The 23,919-nt window shown below is 39.8% G+C and overlaps 1 protein-coding gene across 1 annotated transcript in view; it reads left to right on the forward strand.

Annotated features, from left to right (window-relative positions):
* LOC140515231 (connector enhancer of kinase suppressor of ras 2-like) overlaps window positions 1–23,919 on the forward strand; it is a 570,766-nt gene that overhangs the window by 385,890 nt on the left and 160,957 nt on the right. Inside the window, exons 11-12 of the mRNA XM_072625828.1 lie at window positions 5,073–5,159; window positions 12,329–12,588. Coding sequence (XP_072481929.1) covers window positions 5,073–5,159; window positions 12,329–12,588 — 347 coding nt within the window. The remainder of the gene's footprint in view (window positions 1–5,072; window positions 5,160–12,328; window positions 12,589–23,919) is intronic.

A 23,919-nucleotide genomic window follows, 5' to 3' on the forward strand; every position in this document is an offset into this window, starting at 1 on the left:
GATAATAGATAGATAGACAGAGGGCATAAAGTGAGTTGAATATGAAGGGACGATATCTAAAACAGTAAAATTCAGGGGTGAGAGAGGAATATATTGGGAGAAGGAGAAAGGGAAAAATAGAATGGGGTAAATTATGTCACATAAAAGAGTCAAGAAAAAGCTTTTTCAATGGAAGATAAGAAGAAGGAGGTGAGAGGGAAAGAGTGAGCCTTACTCTCATCAGATTTGGCTTAAGGAGGGAATAACATGAACACTCAATTTAGTATGAAAATCTATCTTACACTACAGGAAAGTGGAGAGGAAGGGGATAAGCAGGGTTGGGAGTGGGGAGGATGATAATGGAGGGCAAATGGGAGGAGTGGGTAATTAGAAGTAAATACTTTTGAGGAGAGACAGGGTCAAAAGAGAATAGAATAAATGGGGGGCAGGATAGGATGTAGGGAAATATAATTAGTCTTTCACATCATAACTGTTATAGAAGTGTTTTGCATGACTACATATGTATAACCTATATCAAATTGCATGCCTTCTCAGTGGGGATGGGTGGGGATAGAAGAAGGGAGAGAAGTTGGAACTCAAAAATTTTTAAAATGAAAGTTAAAAATATTTTTTTATATGCAACTGGGAAATAAGACATACAGGCAATGAGGTATAGAAATCTATCTTGCCCTACAAGAAAATAGAGGGGAGAGGATGAGAAAAGGCAGAGATGTGATAGAAGGGAGGGCAGATTGGGGGAAGTGGTAATTGGAATGTAAGATCTCTTGGGTTGGGCGGAGGGAGAGATGAGGAGAAAATTTGGAACTCAAAATCTTGTGGAAGTGAATGTTGAAAACTAAAAATAAGTTAATTATTTTTTTTTAAAAAGAGTTCAGACCAAATACTTTCTTAAAAGCAGAAAAATAGTCATCAAGAAAAATGGAGAAAGAAAGAATTAAAACCATGTAGTTCTTGTCATTGCTATGTAGAATCTTCCTATATGCAGCACTTATTTAGACCACCAACACAACTACCAAATCTTACACTGGATTTATTTTGTTCACTTTTATTATTGAGCAATCATTACTCAATTCACTCCAGATTTGTAATTACCAAATTGACTAACAAAGTCTTGTCATGTCTACCATTTAGATATTACCTCCATCCTTGTTGTGTCTTGTTCATAACAGATCAGAGTAGAAAATGAAGAACCCAAAGAACAATTATTCTTTTTACAATGTTATGGCCCTATCATTCCCTTAATTTTACAAACCTTAGCATAGCTATTATTTTCTTTGCATATTGCCTTTAGCCTAAAGTGCCTATTTACAGTTCTTGTTCCAGAACCTCTGAATTGTCTTGCAGACTGAAGAAGCTATTTATTTGAGCATTTATTTGTTCTATATATAGCACCATTCCTCAAGGTCCTGTGTAGTTAACTTTGAAATTAATGAATATGTCATTGTGTCAGTAGAAAAGAAAAATGAGGTAAAAAGTTTCATTAATTTCAAGTTTCCTTTGTAATTCTCAAGAATCTTAAGTAAGAAATGCTGTTTCTGTGAAAATGAATAATTGTTTGCTGTGTGTTCTTCCATGTTGACCAGACCCTTAGGACTGAAAATCTTGCTGTCCACTGACTGACAAACAAATAGTGTCCATTAGAAGGAGAAACCTTCATAAAAAGCAACCAGAATTTCCTGCCAAAACATTCTTACTACTGCTGCTCAGAGAAAGCTTTCCTGTAGCATGACACAGTATGCCCTTTGTGCACATTAACAGCTTTCACTTTGGAAAATCATTACCCAGAATTGGCAGTTGTGTTCTTTGGGTTTGTTTATTTTTTGTAACCCATGTTCTGGCATTTATGAAATTTCTCTGCATTGATTGGCACAAATATACTCCAGAGCCTAGCAAGTGCTTGGACAAGAGGGACATGCAGGAACAAACTAAGCTTCTCTCTTCTCTGCTCTCAAGGCTGGAGAGTAATGCTTTTTGTGTCCTGAGAGATAATGGGTATTGTTGAAGAGATGCTAGTACCAGAGTCCATGGATGAAGTATACACCCATGGGTGTACATGAGTGTTCCCATCTTCCTACAATTTGCATTTTCATCATTAGGAATTGTCACAGTGGGTCAGAACTACATTCCACTCAGTCCACAGTTCTATTGCTTTTATCAACCCCCACCAAGGATTTTCCCCCTTGACATTAACTTGAATAGTTAGGTAGGTCCCAGAATCTCTGAAGCCATTTATGATTCTGTCCTTTATACATTTGTTGCAATTATTTTGGAATTCATCTTATACACACACACACACACACACACACACACACACACCCCTACCTGTGCCAACCTTTGGACTACAGAGTTCCATACACTTATTTCAAGAACTATTTGCCTTGATTTGTCCAAAGTGTGTCTAGCTCAAGTTTCAAAGGATTCACTGCATTCTGGAAAACTTCAAATAGCTTTGCAGCATAGTGATAGGCGTATTTGCTTCCAAAATGTATAATTACCAGGCAACACCAGTTAGAAGTAGAACTTCAGCTTTTCCTTAAATGAGTGTCATGAGAATTGTGGGAATTTCATGGTGAGTGGGGAAAGGAGATCCCTGAAATATCAACTCATATCAATTCACAGTTCAGCATTCATAGTTGGAGTTAAAGTGGAGTACTTAGCTTGGTGTTTATTGGAACTGATTGATCTTGATTCACTACCCTTTTTGATAATAATCTAAAAACAACCCAGGGTGAAATTTAGTCTGTGTCTAGCCAGCATAAATAAACTTGTCTGTTTAGTCTGATCATTCATATATAGTCAAACTGGAAAATTATCACAAAAAGTTAGAGCTGGAATGTGAAAAAAAACTCAAGCGCCAAAGATAGAACTTGAATTCAAGTCCTTTGATTCCAAGTCAAGTGCTTTTTTCACTGCTTTTACTCTTTACCACCAAGCATGTGGATGTAACCTGAAGAGTCGATTATAGAGTCAATTTACTGGATACTTCCAAAGATGTATCGAGACACTCAAGTTTTTCTATTTTCATCCAGATGGTTGGCGTCATAGAGTAACAGTTTCAGACCCAGGTAGACATTACTCCTAACTTGGGATTTTCTAGTGATCTAATGAGGTGAGAAAGTCTTATTCCAAACCAGCCAAGCTGATATTTCATAGTCCCAACTCCAAGAAAGTTGTAAGAACTAAAGTGATTCAAGATAAAAAGGGGATTGTGGAATTATTAGAGACATTTCTGCCATCTCAATCAGCAATCCTATGCTTGGGAGTGGATGATCCCAGCTTTTAGCGCAGTGCCTGCCACATAGTAGGTGCTTAATGAATGTTTATGAACTGACATGAATTTTTGTAATGAGTGTGTGATGTAATTGTGTACTTGATTTCTTGAATGAGTATACAAATGATTGATGTGTGATATATTAATTGAAGCAAAAAAAAATCTATTTGAGTCCTGCAGTGACATTTAGATATGACTATGCTGTGAAAGAATGAGATCCTGTTCTATCATAAGTTCTGGTATTTGATATGGCTTTGATGTCAGAGCACCTACCTTTAAATTCCACACTGCTACTTTTAATGCCCACAAGACTTTGGGCAAGTCACTTCATCTTCTCCACCTTCATTTTCCAACTTGGTAAGATGAGTGGATTGGATCATATGAGCTCTGGGGTCCCTTACATCCTGAGCTCAGTGATCCTATAGCCTGCACAGGATCACACAGATAACAGATGGTGCCCAGACTCGAATCCAGCTCACTGTACTTTTAGGGCAAACCCTTTTCAGATAGCTGTCATAGGGTTTGAGTGTTAATAACACACACAGGCAGATACATGGAGGCAAAGTAATGGAAAAATGCATAGAAGGAAATCAAATTCAAGGCAAAGAAAATGGATCATAAATCTAAATGACTATTGTTCTAATTATTCCTCTTTAAACAGATTATTCCAGTCACAAAAGAACTAATAGAATAAAAGAAAGTGACTAATGGAATCCCCATATGTACTGAGCAAGTGATGACAAATGGATAAATTCTCCCTTTAAAAATATTTTACCATTCACTATTTTCTTTCGTTCATCAAATGAAGACTATTAGTCAGTAAAATGTTTAATCAATTAGTGAAAAACCAAATGAGTCTGTCAGTGTAGTCACTAAGCATATAATTTGTTTCTCATAATTATCACTAACAGTGAAGATTCAAATGGCTGAGTAAAGGAATTCCGATAAGGTGTTGGGCACTGTCAGCACGACTTATTCTTGAGGGAACAAGGTAGCTGGGCAGTTTCTCATTTTTTTTCCTCCTAATAACTTGAGCCTTAAACAAATAGGCTCCATACCTAGTCTCCGCTTGGCATTTGGAAAGCTTTGGGGATTTGGCTGTGTGTTTCTGACTGAGGCTGACTCACAATCTAGATGCCTGTTTTATGTGCTTGGTGATGATAATGCACATTGACAAGGTCAAAAAGATAATCCCCCGAAGTCAGGTTTACAATATTCCTGGCTTATTGGTTGGGCCCCCAAAGCCACTGACAAGTCTATACATAGGATGAAAGACACAGAAGCTTCCTGTCCTGTTGTGCTGTTGCTATTTGATTAAATGGATATCTTGAGTGAAAACTAGCCAACGTGCCATCATTTGGGAGTCTTTGTTTTTAAATCCCTGTTCTATCTTCTCTCCCTCTCACAGTCTCCCCCACCTCCTTCCCAGGTTATTGCTGTTATCCAATTTCCTCTGTCCTAGCATTTAATTTACTAGGTCCAGAATTTGTTCTGATTTTCCGATAGAGCTATCTGAGTTTCTGTAGCTAGCCTGTGACATTTTTAATATAGGCCAAATGTATCATTGATAAAACAAACTTTTATATATATTACTTTAGCACCAACTCTGTGGACCTTGGTTTGGAGCCAAGGCATGATGATTTGGAAAAACATCAGCATTAATAATAGATGTATGCAAATGCAGAGACTACACTAATATTCTTTATGCAAGGAACATGTAATGGATCTTCTCCCCTTCAGCAACCTTGCATTATTATGGAGTGAAAAAAAAAATAACTGGTTCTTGTTGTACTGTTTCCAGGTGAACCAAGGCCTGTTTCCATGCCCCCTGAATATGGCTGGGTGAGGGATCCCAGAGAATATGGAATTCACAGACGAAGTGGCAGAGGTAAGTTATCCAGTTCTCTTCAAACTGTAAACATGTATTATGTCTTTCAGATGGCAAACACCTATGAAAACCCTCTCACATCTCAAACTGACCAAACCAAGCAATATTAGGGATGGGAAACTTCAAGAGCAGGAAGTAGCTTACTTGCTTGCTTGCTTTCTTTCTTTCTTTCTTTCTTTCTTTCTTTCTTTCTTTCTTTCTTTCTTTCTTTCTTTCTTTCTTTCTTTCTTTTCTAAGCCTGCCCCTACCATCATATTCCCTTCTCAGAGGCATCATCTCTGTCCTTGGGGCCTGGTACCACCCCCTACACACACTTCAACAAACACCCACAAACAATAACCAAAAGAAAATAGAGATTGGAAGGAGCTAAGGAAGGTGCTACACGGTGCTTTCCACCCAATCTGAAATGTGGAATGGGATCCAAACAGGGTGAAAAATGGCCTGGCCCTCCCCAGCACCCCAGCCACCAGGCTACTCCAGCTCCTCAGGTAAAGTCAGATTCTTAGACACTTCCCTGGTACTTTGAATTGGCTAAAAGTCAAGGCTCTATCAGCAAAGAGTAGGAAGAGAATGTTAGGTTCCTCCTCACCCCTACCCCTCAGAAGCTGATAATTAACCTCAGAGGATTTCTATAAGGGTACATTTCTTTTTCTCATGAAAGTATTTCACCATTGAAGATGTTTGTTTTTCCTTTTTCCCATCATCTCTGTCACAATCTTTTCCTTTAATTATGAAAAATACTAACTATCTGATTACAGAATAAATCTGACTAGAGAGGTACAGTTTGTCCCATGTAGCCCAAGGGGATGTCTGGAAAAATTGCTAAGATCCAAGTAAGCTGCATTTGATGTGCATTCCCCCTAGGTCTCAGCTTCTTGGCTGGGTTTAGCCTTCCTGAATCTTTCAGCACTTGCTGTGCCACATTTTATGTACATACTGTAGACTTGAGACTTCCTTAAAGTGATGAGAATGAAAGCTAAAGGACATAATTTGTGTGTTTCCTTTATAAAGGCAAAAACCTAGGCTGCTAATATTTTAATGAAATCCATTAGACTGAAAGTAGTGGAAAATGCCTAGATTTGTGTTTCTTATAGGTCATTCCTTTTTGGGGAAAGACAATTGGAATCATTTGTCAACAGCAATCCCATTAGTCTGTGCCTCCAGCCTCTCTCTTCTCCAAACTATCTGTCACACAGATTCTAAAGTGATATTCCTAGAGTGCAGGCCTGGGACTGATCATGTCCCTCCCTTGCTCAGTAAACTTCCGTGGTTCCCTTAGTACCAATAGGATCAGTTAGAAATCCCTCTGTTTGACATTTAAAGCCTTTTGCTGCCTGGCTATAACCTCCCTTTCAAAGAATATTATTTCTTCCTTCTCTTCATAAACTACTCTCCAGACATGCTAGACTTCTTGGTGTTCCTCATATGTGACATTGAATTTCCCATCCCCATGTCTTTGCACAAGAATGTGCTCTCTCCTCACCTCCACTTCTTTGAAGCTTGAGTTTTCTTAGAAGGACATCTATCTTCTTCATGTAGCCTTTCCTGAACTCTTTAGCTGTTAGTGCCACCACCACCCCCCTCCCTGTTACCTTGAATTTATTTTGCAAATGCATGTGTATGTATCTAGATGTAGAAAGTTTCCTGGGTTAGAATGGAAACTCCTTGAGGGCAGGGACTTTCATTTTTGTCTTCCTCTCCCTCACATCTAGCAAGGTGCCTGGCACATGATTATGTCAATACATGTTTGTTGATTGATTGATGATTGTTGACTGATTCCATCCTAAGTGTAAACAACTCACCACGTGTCTATAGATATAAATGAAATTAGGCAACTGACCTGAAAAAAAATAGCCCTTTTCCTCTCTTTGTTTTTATAGGATCATAGAACTAGAAGGTATCTCACAGGCCATTTGTTCAAACCCCTCATTTTATAGGTGATGAAACAGAGACCCAGGGAGACCAAGTGACTTACCCATAGTTAAATTGGTAATTAGTGTCAGGGGCAGGATATGAACCCAGTTTTTTCTGATTCCAGAGAGCGTGTTCTTTGTATTGTACCACATTCCTCTTGTAATCAGCAGTTATGGCTATTCAGGGTAGAAGGACTAGTGAGTACTTGCCTCTTCATGTCCTCCCAAACCTGACCTATCTCCTCCAAAAAGTCCCGTTTCAGGTTATGAACTTCCCTTTGGCCATTGCCTTCTCATCACTCTCTCCTCACCACACAGAGGACGGAGATATAATCAACCACACTGTTATAACAATTAAGTTGCTTTTATCCTAGAGGCAGTATAATGTTATGCTTTGCCTAGGTTGATTTCTGAGTGTTCTTGGTTTATTCTATGAAGTGTGATTACCTCACTAGATGTCTTCAAGCAAAGGTTGTATCACCATTTGTATGTTACATGGTAGAAGGAATTCTTGTTTAGGTACAGATTGGACTAGCTGTCCTCTGAGTTCAATCAATCAATAAACATTCATTGAGTAAGTTTGAGGGCAGAGACCATGTTTTTACTTTTCTTTGTGGCCCCACTTCTTTAGAACAGTGCTGGGCATGTGGTAAATGCTTACTTATTAATGCTTGTTGATTGACTAAGTACTAGAAGTACAAAGACAAAAGGGAAACAGTCCTTGCCCTCAAGGAGCTTAAGTTCTAATAGTTCAGACAACATGATCATGCATAATGAAATCCCTGATACATCCAAAATGGATATGCAGCAATTTTGGAAGGGAAGACATCAGTAGCTGTGTAGGATCAGGAAAGACTTCCTAAAGAAGACAGTGCTTCAACCAAATCAAAGGTAAGGAGAGAGTACATTCCTAGTATGGAAGACCTGGCTATCAGAGGTGCAGTAGTCATGTATGCAGAACAGTTCATGGACCAAAATGTCTAGATTCCAGACTATGAGGAAGAGTGTAATGTGCAAGAAGACTGGAAAGCTAGGAAGGGCCTTGCTTGTGAGGAGATTTCAGTTGGCAAATAAGGGGTTTCTATTTTGTCCTAAAGGTCATTGAGAATCACAGTGGTTTACTGAGCTGGGAGCATGAGCTCTGATCATAGCCAGAGCAGAGCAGTGCAGTACTTTATTCAACTCGGATATCCTCAGATTCTTTCTTCATGAAGATGTAAAATTGTTCATCACTTCATTTATTAAATGTTAATAGAAGCAAACATAACAAATCATGTATCATTCTACCTATTAATATTTATTAGAAAATGACCAGAGTACATTGTTTTAGGAAGGCATTACACTAAGCTAGCTAAAATGAACTGTTTCTGTCATGTTTTGATTACCATTCTTGATATAACTTTAAAAGGGAGTATTATTTGTATTTGGAACATGGGGATTATACTTGGTCATCAGAATCAGAGTTGGCAGGGACCTCATAGGCCCTAGTGTCCAACCCATCCCTGAACAGGAATCCTCTCTACAACATGGTCAATAAGAGAGGAACCTCTTAGCTCCCAAAGCAGCCCTTTCCAATTTTGGACAGCTCCAGCTCTTACAAAGTGGCTCCTTACATTCAGCCCACATTTTCCTTTCTGCAGCTTCACCCAGCTGTTTCTAGTCCTGCCCTCTGAGACTAAACAAAACAAATCAAATTTCCCTTTCACATACTGGTCCTTAAAATACCTGAGGACAGTTCTCATGGTTCCCTGACTCCCCAAAGTCTTTTTTTGTCTAAGTTAAACAGAACCCACTTCCTTCAAATGGTCCTCATACAGCATGACCTCAAGATCTGTCACTCTCCTAGTCATCCTCTTCTGGATGTTTTTCAGTTTATCAAATACTTACTTAAAATGTGCTGGCTAGAACTGAACACAGGCCTCCAGCTGGGGCCCCAACAAGGCAAAGTGTTTTATCTTCTTGAATTTTGGAAAGAATGTAAACGCAGCTGTGTGTAGCAAAGGCTCTTTACATGAAGTTCACCTAAATGTTTGTTACAGGCTGACCACAGCCGGGAGAGAAAGAGAGTGTGGAAGAGCCCCATTCAGGGAAAGGAGTCAGGAACTCATGTATATTTGAAATGTAAGAAATATATAAATAGGCCTAATCACATCAGTCATATGTAAGGTTCCTTTTGTCTCCGGAGCCTCTGATTTTCTTACAGCCAGTCCCTCTCACCCAGTTCCCACCACAGAATCAGAAAGCTTAGGGGCACTGGGCCTATTACATTTTGCAAAGCACTTTCACATGTTATTTCCTTTGATCTTCAACCACTCTGTGGGGTAAGTAGGTAGGTATTCCAGGAAGACCTAAATGCTTGCCAAGTAGAAGGCAATATTATCCTAGAAACAGGAGAGAGAGAGAGAGAGAGAGAGAGAGAGAGAGAGAGAGAGAGAGAGAGAGAGAGAGAGAGAGAGAGAGAGAGAGAGATCAAAATGAGGCAGTCCCTGTGCTCAAGAAGTTTTCATCCTGATTTTGCAAATGATAGTCAGAGAAAATAACTTTGAATATGAACTGTCCTTAACCTCACAGTAATGGATGAATTAGGCAGAATGGTGATAAATTAAATGCGCCACCAGGTATTATCAACAAAAGCCAGTATTGGACTCTGCAGTTGGAGTTCAATACAGAAATCATCATTTTGTTGCGGTTAGCAGCATTAGGAGCTCAGTTTGTAGCGATGTACTCAATTTAAGGTCTTCTCCTCTAAAATAAACAGATAAGTAAGAGATCTAGACTCCAAAGAATCACAGGAAGATTTAGAAAGATAAGACCTATGAGTAAAGAAGCTAATGAAATCAAGCAAATAACTAAGACACATTCCAGGACTATTTAGTAAATCATTCCCATTTCCTAATGTGTCAGGCACTATGCTTAGTGCTGGAGATACAAAGAAAGACAAAACATAGTCCCTCCTCTTAAGGAGCTCAGTCTAATGGAGGAGACAGCATGCAAACAACTAGGCAGAAGCAAGTTATATACAGGGCAAATTACAGATAATCTCAGAGGGAAAGTATGCAATTTAAAAAATGATCAGCGCTAAGAGCAGGACAGGCAGGAATAGAAGGAAGCAGTTCTGGACCAACATCTAGAAAGCCTGAAAACTTTCAATAGGGCAGTTAAGGAAATGATAACTACATGAAAGCTGAGGATATTGGCAAAGCATACTTATCCCATCTGAAGGCACACTTCTCCATGAAAGGAAGGAGCCTGAATCAGTAAGGATCAGTGTTGTCTTTCTTCTTTTCCCTGAAAAAAATGTTCATTGAAATTTGTAAATCAAGGTTTTCTATGTAGTCTTGTGAAGAGGGGCATTTGAAAACCATGAATGTGACTCTAACCTTTTCTCCAATACAGACTTAAAGTACCCTGCAAACCTCTTTCTCCCAAAACTTTGCTTTGGACCTTGCTTGTCACTGTTTTTGGGTAGTGCCACTCACTTTGAGGTTCCAGAAAGATACCAGCTTCCTAACATAAAGTCTCACTCCCTAAGATGCTCCTCCTGTAATAGGAATTGTTTTTAGGGAGTGTGGCCCCAGTAGAGCAATAGTTCCAAAATGGAGATGTGATCTCATCAGTGCCATTTGGCATCCAGAACACCCTTGCTGCATATGCTACCTCCCAGTCTCTTTCCTCTCTGACTGTTAACAGCTATTGTACTGTTTCACTGCCATCCTGAACACAGGAGAGCCTGCCAAGTAGCCAGATTAAATCACTTGCCTTGCTGATATCATGTAACTAAAACAGAGACTAGTCTTGGGGGAGTAGCACCATTTGAGCAAGGCATATGATGTATACCTTGGAAGATGGTAGAACTTAGAGAGTCTGGATCAGCCTCTGTCAATACTTGACTTGAGGTGGGAAACAGTGAGAGTTGTTCCTAAGGGCTTGTTAGCAAACATAATAACACAACATACCTAGTTTTTATACCTTCTGCATGATGTGCTCCTTACTGCATCCTTCAAATGTAGTAAAGCAACTCCAAATACTTAGGAGTTTAGGATTTAAAACTGGACAGGACTTAATCCCCCTCCTTCCATTTTACATAGTAGAAAACTGAGGACCTAAGGAAAACTCAGGTCTACTGACTATATGCCATTGTTTCCTTTGCTCCTGCACACATAAATCATATCCTTAGAAATAAGCACAGCAGTGGAAGCAGAGGAGCCAAGTTTTGGCTCACCCCACCCCACCCCCCACCCCCATCTGCTGAGCTAGACCACACTATGTGTTTGGCAAGAGTGCACCAGGTAGTTTTCTTATTGGTGCTTCAGATATTGGTTGTTAAGTATTCAATGCATATTAATTCATGCTGTTAATTGGCCTAGAAATAATGTACTAAGTGGTGAATTTAATGGTGATTTAAGTAGTCACGTTTTTATGTACCGCCCCCCACCCCAAAGAAATCTATTTCTATTAGCTTTTAATTGGAGACTGTTGCCACCAGCCATCTTGGAATCATTCCCAAGTGTGATTTTATGGCTCAAGCAGGAGCCAGGAAGTTGTTGTGTTAGGAACTTGCTGTTAGACCAAGTTATACTCATTTTCATTTCATTATCTGACTTTTTCTGAATACAGGGATTGTTAAATATTTCTTTTTACTGTATGGTTTAAATACTTGAATTTTTCCAGGAGGATGAACCACCCAGTATAAAGTAACTACATAAAGTGATTCCAGCTTTAAAATTTGATACTAGTAAAGAACAGGAATTTCTAGTTTCTATACACTAAAATCAAGGCGTTTCTCCACTCCCAACATGGATTTTTTTTTTAATCTGCAGAAATTAAATTTCAAGATGCAGTAAATTGCTGGTATTTCAAGAGGCAAAGAGATATGTTACTGTGCTTCTGTAGCAATCAGGCTACACAAAACAACAGCTTTTTGCATTGGCCATGTTATGCCAATGAATTCTGATTTAATAAGAATTTTCTTCTGGAGAGTAAGCATTCTGGTTCAAAGGACTGTAAAAAGCTGAGATAATGCTTGTATTTCATTTCTCATAAATCTTAGTAAATATATTCAATATGACAAGCACTTGAGCAGAAAACTGTGGGTTGTGGTCTCCATTTGAAATGTCATATAGCAGCACTCACAAGAAGCTGTTGAAGGAAATGAGGCTTTTTGCTTGCAGAGAAGTATAGTCAAGTGTAAGCATTAAAGTGAGACTTTTCATCCCTCTGCCTAATCTGATATTCACATTCTTTTTTTCCTCCTAGCCCCAGAATCTGAGAGTTCAATGATGCAATACCTGGGTGATGACAGGATGTTGGCGTACAGAGATGAATCTTCAAAGCGTAAAGAAAAGAAGGATTCAAGCCGAAAGTCTAAGAAAAAGAGCAAACATTTAAGCAGCTCTAACTATCCTATCTACCCACCGATGCTGTCCTCTGCTGCTGGGCCTCGAATGGATTCCAGGCAGCCCCCTGATGTCTTGAATTTTACTATGCCTGAGGGCCGGGCTATGCCAGTGTCTCAGGTAAGTCCAGATGTGCCATTTCCTCTCCCTATTAGGTCAAAGAACAAGTTTGAAAAATAACCTTGCTTTCCTTAGAGATGCAGGCCAGGAAGAAGAAAGGAACGGTCTTGTGTTCCCTTTCTCTTAAGCCCCATTCTTTATCCACAATGGTTTTACCTTGAAACTTTCCACCTTGAGAAGCTAGTAGACAAAAGAATAACCTACTCTTCTGAACCCCATCAAGGACCACGTGCCTCATGTTGGCACAAACTTCCTGTTATCATATGTGGGGCATGGATATTTCTTGGATCTATAATCCATTGCAACTCCATTCCCCTCCCACCGTCCCCCCATACGCATACATGCATGGGCAATAAAAGAATAAATCCTGGAATGCCTATTCTCTACATATCCTACTGGTGTCCGTTTTCTTCCAAGAATGATAGGCCAAAACGAGCCCTCAGAATACCACAGATCAAGTAATGGATAAGCAATCATCTCTCTAAATCCAATCTTGGTAAAAGAGACTATTTGAAATGATTTTGCTGCTTTATTCTTCCATAGAAGTAAATCAAATTTAAGTTAGTATGAAAGTATGGCATTTGGAAAAGTATAATCTGAAATCTTGACTTCCTATTCCTTACAACTTAATCAGTTATTTCACTTGAAAAGTGTCAAAACACTCTAGCAAGTGTTTTCCTCCAGCACTGTGAATTGTATGCACAAGCTGAGATTGTTCAACATTTGATGAACTATTTTTGATGGTACAAAGTAATATTCTTTCTGATGAAACTTTACCAAAGTGTTACCTCTGAGACATAATTAAGTTGATATGCATTGAATTTAGCCTTGTTACACTTCATTAACCATGGTAAACAAAAGACATTTAATTTGGACGGTATCGTTCGTCTCTGTGCATAAATATGCAACTTGAAATAATTACTTTGTTTTCCACTGGAACGTGTAATTGAATGTAACTGTACATTTAGAATGAGGCACAAATTCTCATAACCAAAGTGAAACTCTGAAATTGGTGCCTCTTTATCGCTTTTAGTTAAATAGAATGAATTTGTGATTTTCCCAAGGGACTATACCCCCCCCCCCAGAAGTCATAATTACATATTATGGTTTTATGGTTCCCTCTTTTATAAACTGGGGAAAATATTGGTCATCTAGAATTAATAAAACTAATATAAGCTACTACCTCAGGTTCTAATAAAAGTATCAATATTAAACTATTTCTTTCAGAGTTGTTTTTTGTTGTTTTTTACAAATCACCTTTTCAGAATTGTGAAAATATTTTTTGGAAATGTGCTATTTCATAGATTTGATATTTCTAACTTAATAATGTTATAACTATAGTAAATTGCACACTATTAGTTATAAAGAGTGTAACTATTATGTCACATCTGTGAATTATAGTCCAGAGCAATAATACATAAGATTTATATTTCTCGAGAGTATATAAAACATTTATCACAAAATACATTATTTAATTTTAAATAAAACAACTGCCCCAAGTATATTGTTCTTTTCTAGGTAAGAAATAATATCCACAATCAGATTTTCCAAAACAAATATATTCCTGCAAAGTGGACTCTCACTGCAGTATCCAACCAGTTAGTTAACTACTCTGCCCCTAATACATAACAATATTCCAACATTTTAGCCATATCTCCATAATAAAAACGTATGTAACTATTTATCAGAGATATCCTTTTCATACAGATCTTTTCAGCAGAGTGCAGAATGTCAACTAAACTGAGAAATAGCTTCCTTGATAAATGATTTCCTAGAGGGATTACCTCCTTTGCATTTCACCTTACAGTGATCTTGTTTACCTGGCTTATGACACTCTTGTCTATATTCCCATCCAAATCTCAAAGTGGATGTCTTGAAGAAATCTTTAACACAGCATGCCCAACAAGGCACATCTTTTCCCTCAAATCTTCCCCTCTTTCAAACTTTTCTGTTTCTGTTGAAGGCACCACCATCCTTCTAGTCTTCCAGGTTTGCAACCTTGGCATTATCCTCAACTTATCATTCTCTCTCACCCTCCATATCTAGTTGCCATATCTTGCTGTTTCTAGCTTCACATCCTCTCACATCTGAACCATTCTCTCTACCTCCACATCTACCACCTTAGTTCAGACCTTCATCACTTCTCACCTAGATGATTAAAACAATTTCCTAATTAATCTCCCTGCCTCAAATCTCTCCCCCACTGCAGTTCATCCTACATGCTGTGCCCAGAGTTTTTTTTTAAGTCTAGATCTGACCATGTCATTTCCCTACTCAGTCAACCCCAGTGGCTTCCTATGACCTTTAGGATAAAGTATAAACTCCTCTGTTTAACTTTTACAAAACTATACTACCTGGTCCAATGTATCTATCCAGCCTCATTGGACATTCCCTTTCTTGCACCCTGTGATCCAAACAAACTGGCTTTCTCTCTATTCCTTATATATGACTGTCCATCTCTGTGCATTTATACTGGCCACCCAGCATGCTTGGAATTTACTTGCTCCTCACCTCCATATCATAGGGTACCTCTCTCCCTTTAAGAGCTCAAGTGCTCACTTCCACATGAAGCCTTTCCTGATCCCACAAATGCTAGTGCCTTTCATTTCAAACTACCTGCTGTATACTCTGTATACATTTACTCACTTTCTATTTATGCAAGATATATAAATATGTGTGTGTATGTGTGTGTGCATGCATGTATATGTGAGCTTGTTGTCTCCTCCATAGACATGTAAACTTGTAAGTCGGGATTGCTTCATCTTTTGTACTTATATCCCCAGCACCAAGCCAGCACATAGGAAGTACAAAATAAATATTGATTGATTGGTTTATCCCCCAACCTTCAAAACCAAAACCTAAAAGAGAAGTCAGCTTCAAACAACTGATCAACCATCCCAGAATGGGTCAGGCAGCAAGCTAAAAAGCATTCTTTCAAAACTAATCAAGGAAGGATCCTAAGCAATGTTCTCAAGGATATGCATGACCACTACTTTCTCTGAGGGAATATTTAGGTAATCTGCCTCTGTCTAAAACAAGATAAGGTGTACTTGTATAGCTCACTTACCTGATAAATAATAGTCCTGCATTCTCATCAGGAAGCATGTGGATCATTATTGCCTCATCCTTCAACTGTTTCAGTGTGCTCTCTTTAAGCGTAGAGTAAGATCATAATTTATTGAAATTGATCTGTAAAAGATTAGTACTAGATTTCATGAGTAGTGGCATTAGAATTATGATACCAGAAGCTCAGTGTCATTCCATAAGCAAACCTAAAGTGTGTAAGTGTGTTACAGTTCTGCCCAAGGAGGAAGACACACCAGAGTATACAATATTGACAGTCAACGCTGCTAAAGTTAAAGGTCTGTTAGGTTAAAATGAGACTTGTCGAGAGAGAGAGAGAAAGAGAGAGAGAAATTTTAGGAGAGCATGGGTAGAATCACATTTTGATCACCCAAGCAGATGGTCATTTCTGACTTATGGTAGACTTTTTTTTAATGAGAATGGTTCAGTAATGGCACAAAAGGAAAAGATAACCTCTTTGTAGAAAGCAGTCCTATAACACCACGGGTTTGAAAAGACTGTGTTATATAACAATTCCAGGCAGTTGGTATACCATGTGTATGAAAATCTGGGGGAAATTCATTGTAGTCAGACATTGTATGTTTTATCCACCACAGGGTTAGCATCTCTGGCGTTGCTTCACAAACTCACCAAAAATGCCCTTTTAAAAAAGGACTTTGATTAGAGGAAAATGCTAGATACCTGTGGGTCTGAGAATGGCTAACTATGGGGATTCCCAAAGGAAGGTTGGTGGACACGGGTCAAATAATGTAGTGTTTTCATTTGAAATAAGTTTACAGTTTCAACATTGTACACTTCACCATGCCACTCCTTTCCTGTATATCCATACAAAGAAATATGTGAGCAGACAAAATATTTCTGTTTAATATTCCAGTGAAGTGAAGCCTTGTTACACTGAACTTTGGGGCTGCTAAATATAGCACCCACTTCCTCTAGATAATCCGTAATCAAAACAATTTCCTGACTAATAGCTTCTTAATTAAGCACATTTCCATGCAGTTCATCAGCTTTTCTTTTCCTCAGGTCACTGCTACTCAGGACCATATTTTGTTCCTGTTTTTATGAAAGCCATTTCCGGGGTGTCATATTCTGGAAATTTTGAATTCTCCATTCCATCAGTCAGTCAATCAACGTTTATGAAGTGTCTTCATAACACATTCAGCGTGTTATGTGTGCAGAGCACTGTACTAGGAACTAAGGAAGATGGGAATTTTAGAAAACGTATAGTCTAGCAAAGGAATAAGCAAAAACCAGGCCTTTGCTAGGCGTTGGAAATGCAAAAGCAAAAGGGTCCCTGCCCTTCAAACAGCTTACATTCTACTGGAGAAGATAAGTATATACAGATTTAAGCATATACCAAATATATACAAGGTAATTGGCAGGGGTGGTGGGAGGGGGAATTCTTGTAGAAGCTGGCCCTTGAGCTGAGTGTCCAAGAAAACTGGGGATTCCAAAGGTAGAAGTAAGGTGGAAGTACATTCCAGGCATGGAGGCCAGTCACAAACAGGAACGTAACACAGTATTACAGAAATCTATCAGAGTTCTATGAGGCCCAAAGTGGAGAATCATTATGAACACGATGTTCAGGAAAAGCTTATTAGACAGTTACTCAGATATAGAGCTTGATGTTAGGTGTTCCTTCTACTCCCACATGACTTTTGAGCTGGACTTAAGAGACAAGTAAGAATTCAATAGGCCGAGAGAAGCAAGAGCATTCCAGGTACAGGGTTCATGTGAGCAAAGCAGTGGAGGCTGAAAAGTACAGGGGATAGGCAGGAGAAGTTTGTAGGAGCAGCAAATATATGGAGGGAGACATTATGAAGAAAGGCTAGAAAGGTCAGGGGTGGGGTGGGGGTGAAAGGTCACAATAGACTTAATTCAGGAAGCGACAGGACCACGAATCTAAAGGCTTAGAATCTCAGTTTTTTCTTTTTTTATATAATACCTTTATTGGTGGAAATAAAAATTGATCAAAATCTGCAATGCATATGTAGTTATTTATAAACTATATGTATACTATTATATTAATAATATAAAAACTACGTAAAATATACATTTTAAAAGGATGATATAAAAGTGAAATAATTTTTGGTCTTTGAGATAACAGAGAGCCCCTGGAGTTGCTAGAGTGTTGGGTTAGGGGTGGGCAGACCAGTGCGTTAGGAAAATCCTATATTGCCTTCCTCATTAATATACAAGCTCCTTGTGAGCAGAGACTGGGGTTTTTTGCCTTTCTGTGTATCCCTAGGCTTAGTGCATCGCCTCAATCATAGAAACTGCTTGTTGGCTCAGTGCCCTGAGGCAGGGTGGAGCCCACTCTTTGAAAGGCTCCCAATGGACCTATAAAGTCTCATATGAAGAGTGGCACCTCTGAAGTATGGGTTATTATTTAGATTAGGTTCTAACTCTGCTAAGGAGCAGACACTTGGCTCCAAAAAAAGGGAGGCTGAGAATTTTCCCAAAAGTGACAGGAAGTAGACTGCTAAAATAGTGAAGGCTAAGCCAAGATATGGTAGGGGTAGGGCTTTAGTAATTATAGCATGGGAGGGGGCAGGGAATGTGACCTACTCTCTTCCCACACCCCAATTGGTGGATCATGCACCCTTTGGGGTCATAGACAGCATCCTCCCTCCACCAGGGGTGATACCATTCCCTCCCTCCTTTGGAGACCACAGACATAGGACACCCCTTTGTTTCATGGATGAGGGAAGAGATCCCAAGAGCTTCGGTGACCTTTCCAAGGTTGCGTGGGTAGTCGCATAGGTATCAAAAGTGGAGCGTGAAGCAGGGCCTCTCCCTCAGAGCCTGTACTCTAGCCACTAACTGCACCATGCTGCACCACACTAGACTACACCATGCTGCCTCCTATCTGGTACTGTGGAAGCTTTTGGAGCAGAGAAGAATGTGATTTGATTAATGTGCACACAAGATAATTCTGGCAATGGGTTTAAGGATGAATTAGATAAGGGTCAGAGAAGAAGTATGAAAATTGGTTTATAGTCTTGGGCTCAGGTTATTCACTAAAGTTATTTGAAGTATAAAATTTCTTTGCCAGGACTATCTGTGCCTAAAAACTCTCTATACAGTAGTCCTTTTAGATTCCTATGTGATTCCCTTTATTCACAATAGCTAAAGTATTTTCATAATCTCCAACCTACTGCTAGCCTTTCTGTCACAAAAAAGAAAGCTGCCAAATTGTCTTCACGAGGATGGAGTGAACTTTGCCCAGTTGGAATCTCTTTGTGAGATGAGTTCATTTTAGATCTCCATGAATAGAATGTGACTGAATGAATACCTGTCTGGCAGTTCCCAAAGGTCCCTTCTGTTTGCAGAGGGCCTGCTGTTCTCAGGGAGAAAAGGAAAGTTTTATTGTTCTTTCCAATATATCAAGGCCTGCCACCCAACAACTGCGGTTTTCTAGGCCGAGCACTCCAGCCCTTGAAAGTTGTAAGCCCTGGTGATGGAATAGGAGCCCTATTCAGCCCAAAGGCCAACTTGTCATCAAGCCTTTGGACGAAAGCAGGGTAGTTCTCTAGTACCAAACTTTATAGCTTTCAGTGTGGATCAGAACTTATGTCAGTGAGCTCTCCCCTGTTGAATTTTTCAGAACTACACATCTTTCTAGGCACCATGGAGCCCTGAAGCCTGACTCTTTCATCTGCCTTTACAGATAGGCCAGTCAGTGGCATCACTTCCAGGAGAGCAACTAGGAAAGAAACATTCAATGCTGCACTTCAAAGTATAAGAGCAAAGTAGGGAATCTCTGGTTTACTTGAGTCAATGAGGTGACATATTCTAGATGAGAAATTTTAAAAAATCTGCCCCATTTAGTGTTTCTCTTTTTGTCAATGAGAGTTTCAGAAGATGTTTTTCACTAGTAAAGCTATATTCCAGCTAAGTTGTTTCCCCTGACGCCCCTCAGTCTTTTGCTACTTCACAGTTGGATATTTGGAAAATTACTGTTTGCCTTATAGCTACGGTGACAAATGTGTTGTAGGTAGCCAAAGCCAGAAATGGGATAGCAAGAAAAACAGACCAAGTAAATAAATGGAAACAGCTGCACATTGAACTGAGGAGTCATTGTTCATTGCTCAAAGATAGATTCAGAGTTGAAGAAACTATGAAAACCAATCATCCCAGTTTGTGGCTAGCATTTTATGATGATTTAAGTATGGTACTAAGTTGCAAAACACTTTATCCTGTGTGGCTTACAAATCAGTAAAATAACTAAATTGCTTTACAATTTAGCACATCTTATTGCCTACAAGAAGTATATAATCTCTCTTCTCCTCCATCGCTTCCCATCATTCATCTAGGGGCTCAAAACAGTCAATTAACAAGTATTTGGTAGATGCCTACTATGTGCTAGGTATGGGGCTAGGCTCTGGGCTACTAGTACAATGAGTCCCAGGGATAGGATACCTGGGGCCTTGAGGCCACATGTGACCTTCTAGATCCTTAAGTGTGGCCTTTTGACTAAATCCAAATTTTACAGAACAAATCCTTTTATTAAAAAGATCATTGTCTAATTATTAGACAGTTCCCATTTGGAAAGAGCTTCTATGCTAATGGGAAACCAGAGTCCCTGCATAAGGGAATATACTGAGAATCAAGAAAAAACACATGATTAGAAGGTGGGTAAGAGAGGAGGGAGGGAGCCACAAGCATCAGGGGAAAGGGTTCAGGAAAGGTCTCCTTGGAGGAAGAGGGATTCTATGAAAGAGGAAAGGAGGGAGTGCATTCCATGACTCATTAGTGTAAAAATGCTTCAAGTGACTCAAGGAAAAGGAAAGCCACAGGTTTGAAGGTGAAATTAGATTTAATAAAGCCTTCAAAAGTATCCATAATGCCCCTTCAGAACCTCAACAATAATTTCCATCTACCTCCTCCTCTTCTCATTAAACTCCTTTTCCCTTAAGCACCACTAAAACACTTTCTTATTAAATTATTTTTCTATTTCGTCTAATTACTACTGTTACCGATCTTGTTTTCTATTCTTTTTCATTGCAAATGTACAGTATTTCAGACACATTATGAGTTGAATAGGCTTCTGTGGGCCAGCCTGGGAACTTAGCCACCATTTCTAACAGTATTTCTCTGGGAAAACAGTTTCCAAGTTCCAAACAATTAATGAGTACAGCAAGTGCTCTAGGGTCACTCTCCAAGAGCAAGACCAGCTCCATCTGTCCCTCATGGTTAGGCCTTTTCAATGACCTCCCTCTCAGGTCTAACAAAAAAGCTAGAGCTAAACAGAGGCTCCTCTTCACTGTGTACATAGCAGATTGGAGTCAGGTACAGAACGTCTAGGCGTGCTCCAAAGTACACAAGAGGAAATGTATCAGAAAAGTTCGGCACATGCTTCAAAGGACCAGGCTCATTAGCCAGTCCCCGTCTCATGTGGAAATGAACTTTGTCAGATACAACTCATTTGTTACCATACTGGTCATCTTATCACCTCCCTGGCATGTCTAGAACTGAAGAGACTTAGACAGTTAGAAAAGTGACAGGAAGCAGATGGTAATGGAGACATTGAGTTGCTTGAACTTCAGCTGTAACACACTAGAAAAGTAACCAACTTCACATGACTTGTTTACTCTGAGTTCCAATCCCTAGGTCAGTTAAACTTTGGTCTAGTCACTGGCAAAATCATCACCAGGTAATTGCAAAAGTGTTCTGAATCAGTATCAGGAAGTAGTGTTAGATTCCTTCAGTGGGTAATTCAATGGCATCAAGGACTCAGCCTAGGCAGGTACAGAGAGGTTAGACTCAGATTCAGGGTGAGAGTTACTGGTTGGCCAACAGGTGATGACTTGTTTAGCCATAAAAACTCATGAAATTAGTATCAGTGAACTGAGTAGCAACAGAGATGATTAGATGTGAAATAGCGAAATCATAAACTAGTGCTAGAAAATTCAGATCCCAGTAAGATTCCTGACAGCTAGGTGGTGCAGTGGATAGAGCACCAGTGCAGGAGTCAGGAGGACCTGAGTTCAAATCTCACCTCAGACACTTGACACTCACTAGCTGTGTGACCTTGGGCAAGTCACTTAACTCCAATTGCCTCATCCTGGGTCATCTCCAGTCATCCTGATGAATATCTGGTCACTGGATTCAGATGGCCCTGGAGGAGAAGTGAGGCTGGTGACCTGCACAGCCCTCCCTCACTCCAAACAAAGTCAAGTGCAAGTCATGTCATCATTTCTCTGATGGCATGGTCTTCTTCGGCAATGAAGGACAAATACACACACACACGAGTTAGAGTGCAGTTTGCAAATACACAACTTCCATGGCCTCCATCGGATTATAAATGGTTTGCATGTATTCAATTGAGTATAACAATATACAAGTTCTTTATTGGGGGAGAAATCTCCAGGAAACACTCATCATGTGCTTATTACGTGCCAGGAATTGTCCCCAAAGCTGGCAAACCAGGGTCAAAAAGGAAAGCCTCCTTTGCCCTTGAGGAGCCCACATCCTACTTTAAACAGCTCTCTGGTCTTTATAATCGATGGGACACTGGAACTGGAGCTGTCTGTGGTGGACAGGGGACATTTTGACAGAGTATTGGCTAGGTACCTTGATTACAAAATGAGGTCTTAACTGAAATTAACCTTAATATCTCTAAAGGAAAGGGTCATCTTTTTAGAAACAAGATCTTCACAATATTTAAATTAAATTTGAAGGTTTAAGGAATAATGCTGGAGCAGCAAGGCACTCTCAGGGATCACAATATTAATTACAATAGTTGGCATTTGCATAGCATTCTACAAATAATATCTCATTTGATCCTCACAACCACCCTGGGAGGTAGGTGCTATCATCCCTATTTTACAGTTGAGAAAACTGAGGCAAAAAGAAGGTAAATGACTTGCCAAGTATCACACAGCTAGTAAATGTCTGAGAAGACAAATTTGAACTCATGTCTCCTTGGCTCCAAGTCCCGCATCCTATCCACTGCACTACCTTAGCTGCTTCAGATGAGAGGTAAACTACTTCTACCACGCTGATCAACTGCTCTTTTTGGACCCCACTAGAGGCAGGGAAGGACACTCCTTGAAAGCCCTAGGAACAACAGAATTCCCCTCCACTACCACTAACCCTCTTTCCATCCTGTCTCCCACACCCCTCAAAGCCATCACCCAGGGAAGCAGTCCCAGAAACTACTTCTGAGATCCTAGACCCCCTGACCAGTCAGCAGCTACATCTAAAGACCCAGAAAAGAAAGGTTTTGCCCCCAAATTTCTAACATCAAAACCTTGTGTGATGATATACGGTGCATAAGTCTCACCCTCACCTTTTCTTCTCCTTTTTAGTCCCTTTGTTTCTATTTCTCTGATGACTGTAGTTCTACCTCTGTGATGTCAAATAATTTCATTTTTTCAGCCATGTTTCCCTCCCTCTCGGTGTTAGATGCCATATTAGTGCACAGTGCCCAGAGTATCCCCAGAAGGGACTCTGATCAGTAGGCTTCTTGTGGACTTAAAGGGGCTAATTGACAGGCAGTAGTTGGGCTTGAGGCCTTTGACTCCAAGCACTGCTCACAGATGCTGATCTGTAGTAACTGCTGGAGGCTCTTCTTTGTGCATTTCTAGTAATAGCATGTTTCCTTCCGTTCAGTTATCTCTACTGCAGATATGGAAGGAGGCATAGATTCACTTTGTTTATGGCTGCATGACCACAATTCTTTACTAAATTAACCATATTTCTGCCCAGTCACTGCCAGACAAAGTGGCAAGATCAAATGTAGGAGACGTGAAGGGTGAAGGAAAAAAAGAAAAGACAGATCCTCTACCTTCTCACTAGTGCCTAGAGGAGCATGGAGCCTGGACAGTGTAGGAAGCAGGGAGGCATGGGGAGACCCAAGATAGTCCCTCAGCTCTAACACTTCCCACTGCCACAAAGTAGCTTGGACCCCAGAGTGCCAGCTCTCTGCTTGAGGAAAGCATCTCAACTCTAATATATTAACAAACTGTTGAGCATGATAGATAAGCGGGTAAATGACTGTATTTGTAAGTTTTCACAGATGTGATGATTCACATTTAGCCACAAGGGACCTAGTGCTGGCATGGGACCATAATATTTCCAGGAATACCTGAGGCCTAGTCAGTACGTAGTGTTGTCAACCACTCTAGTCTCAGGCAAACCAAGACATCTGTTCATATTAGAGTTGATCATTTTAGCCATTTGACTAGTCACTTCACTCAAACCAGTTGAATATGTAACAGCACATTAGTGAGACATGCTGTG

This window comes from Notamacropus eugenii, chromosome X, assembly GCF_028372415.1.
Source record: "Notamacropus eugenii isolate mMacEug1 chromosome X, mMacEug1.pri_v2, whole genome shotgun sequence".
Classification (NCBI taxonomy): domain Eukaryota; kingdom Metazoa; phylum Chordata; class Mammalia; order Diprotodontia; family Macropodidae; genus Notamacropus; species Notamacropus eugenii.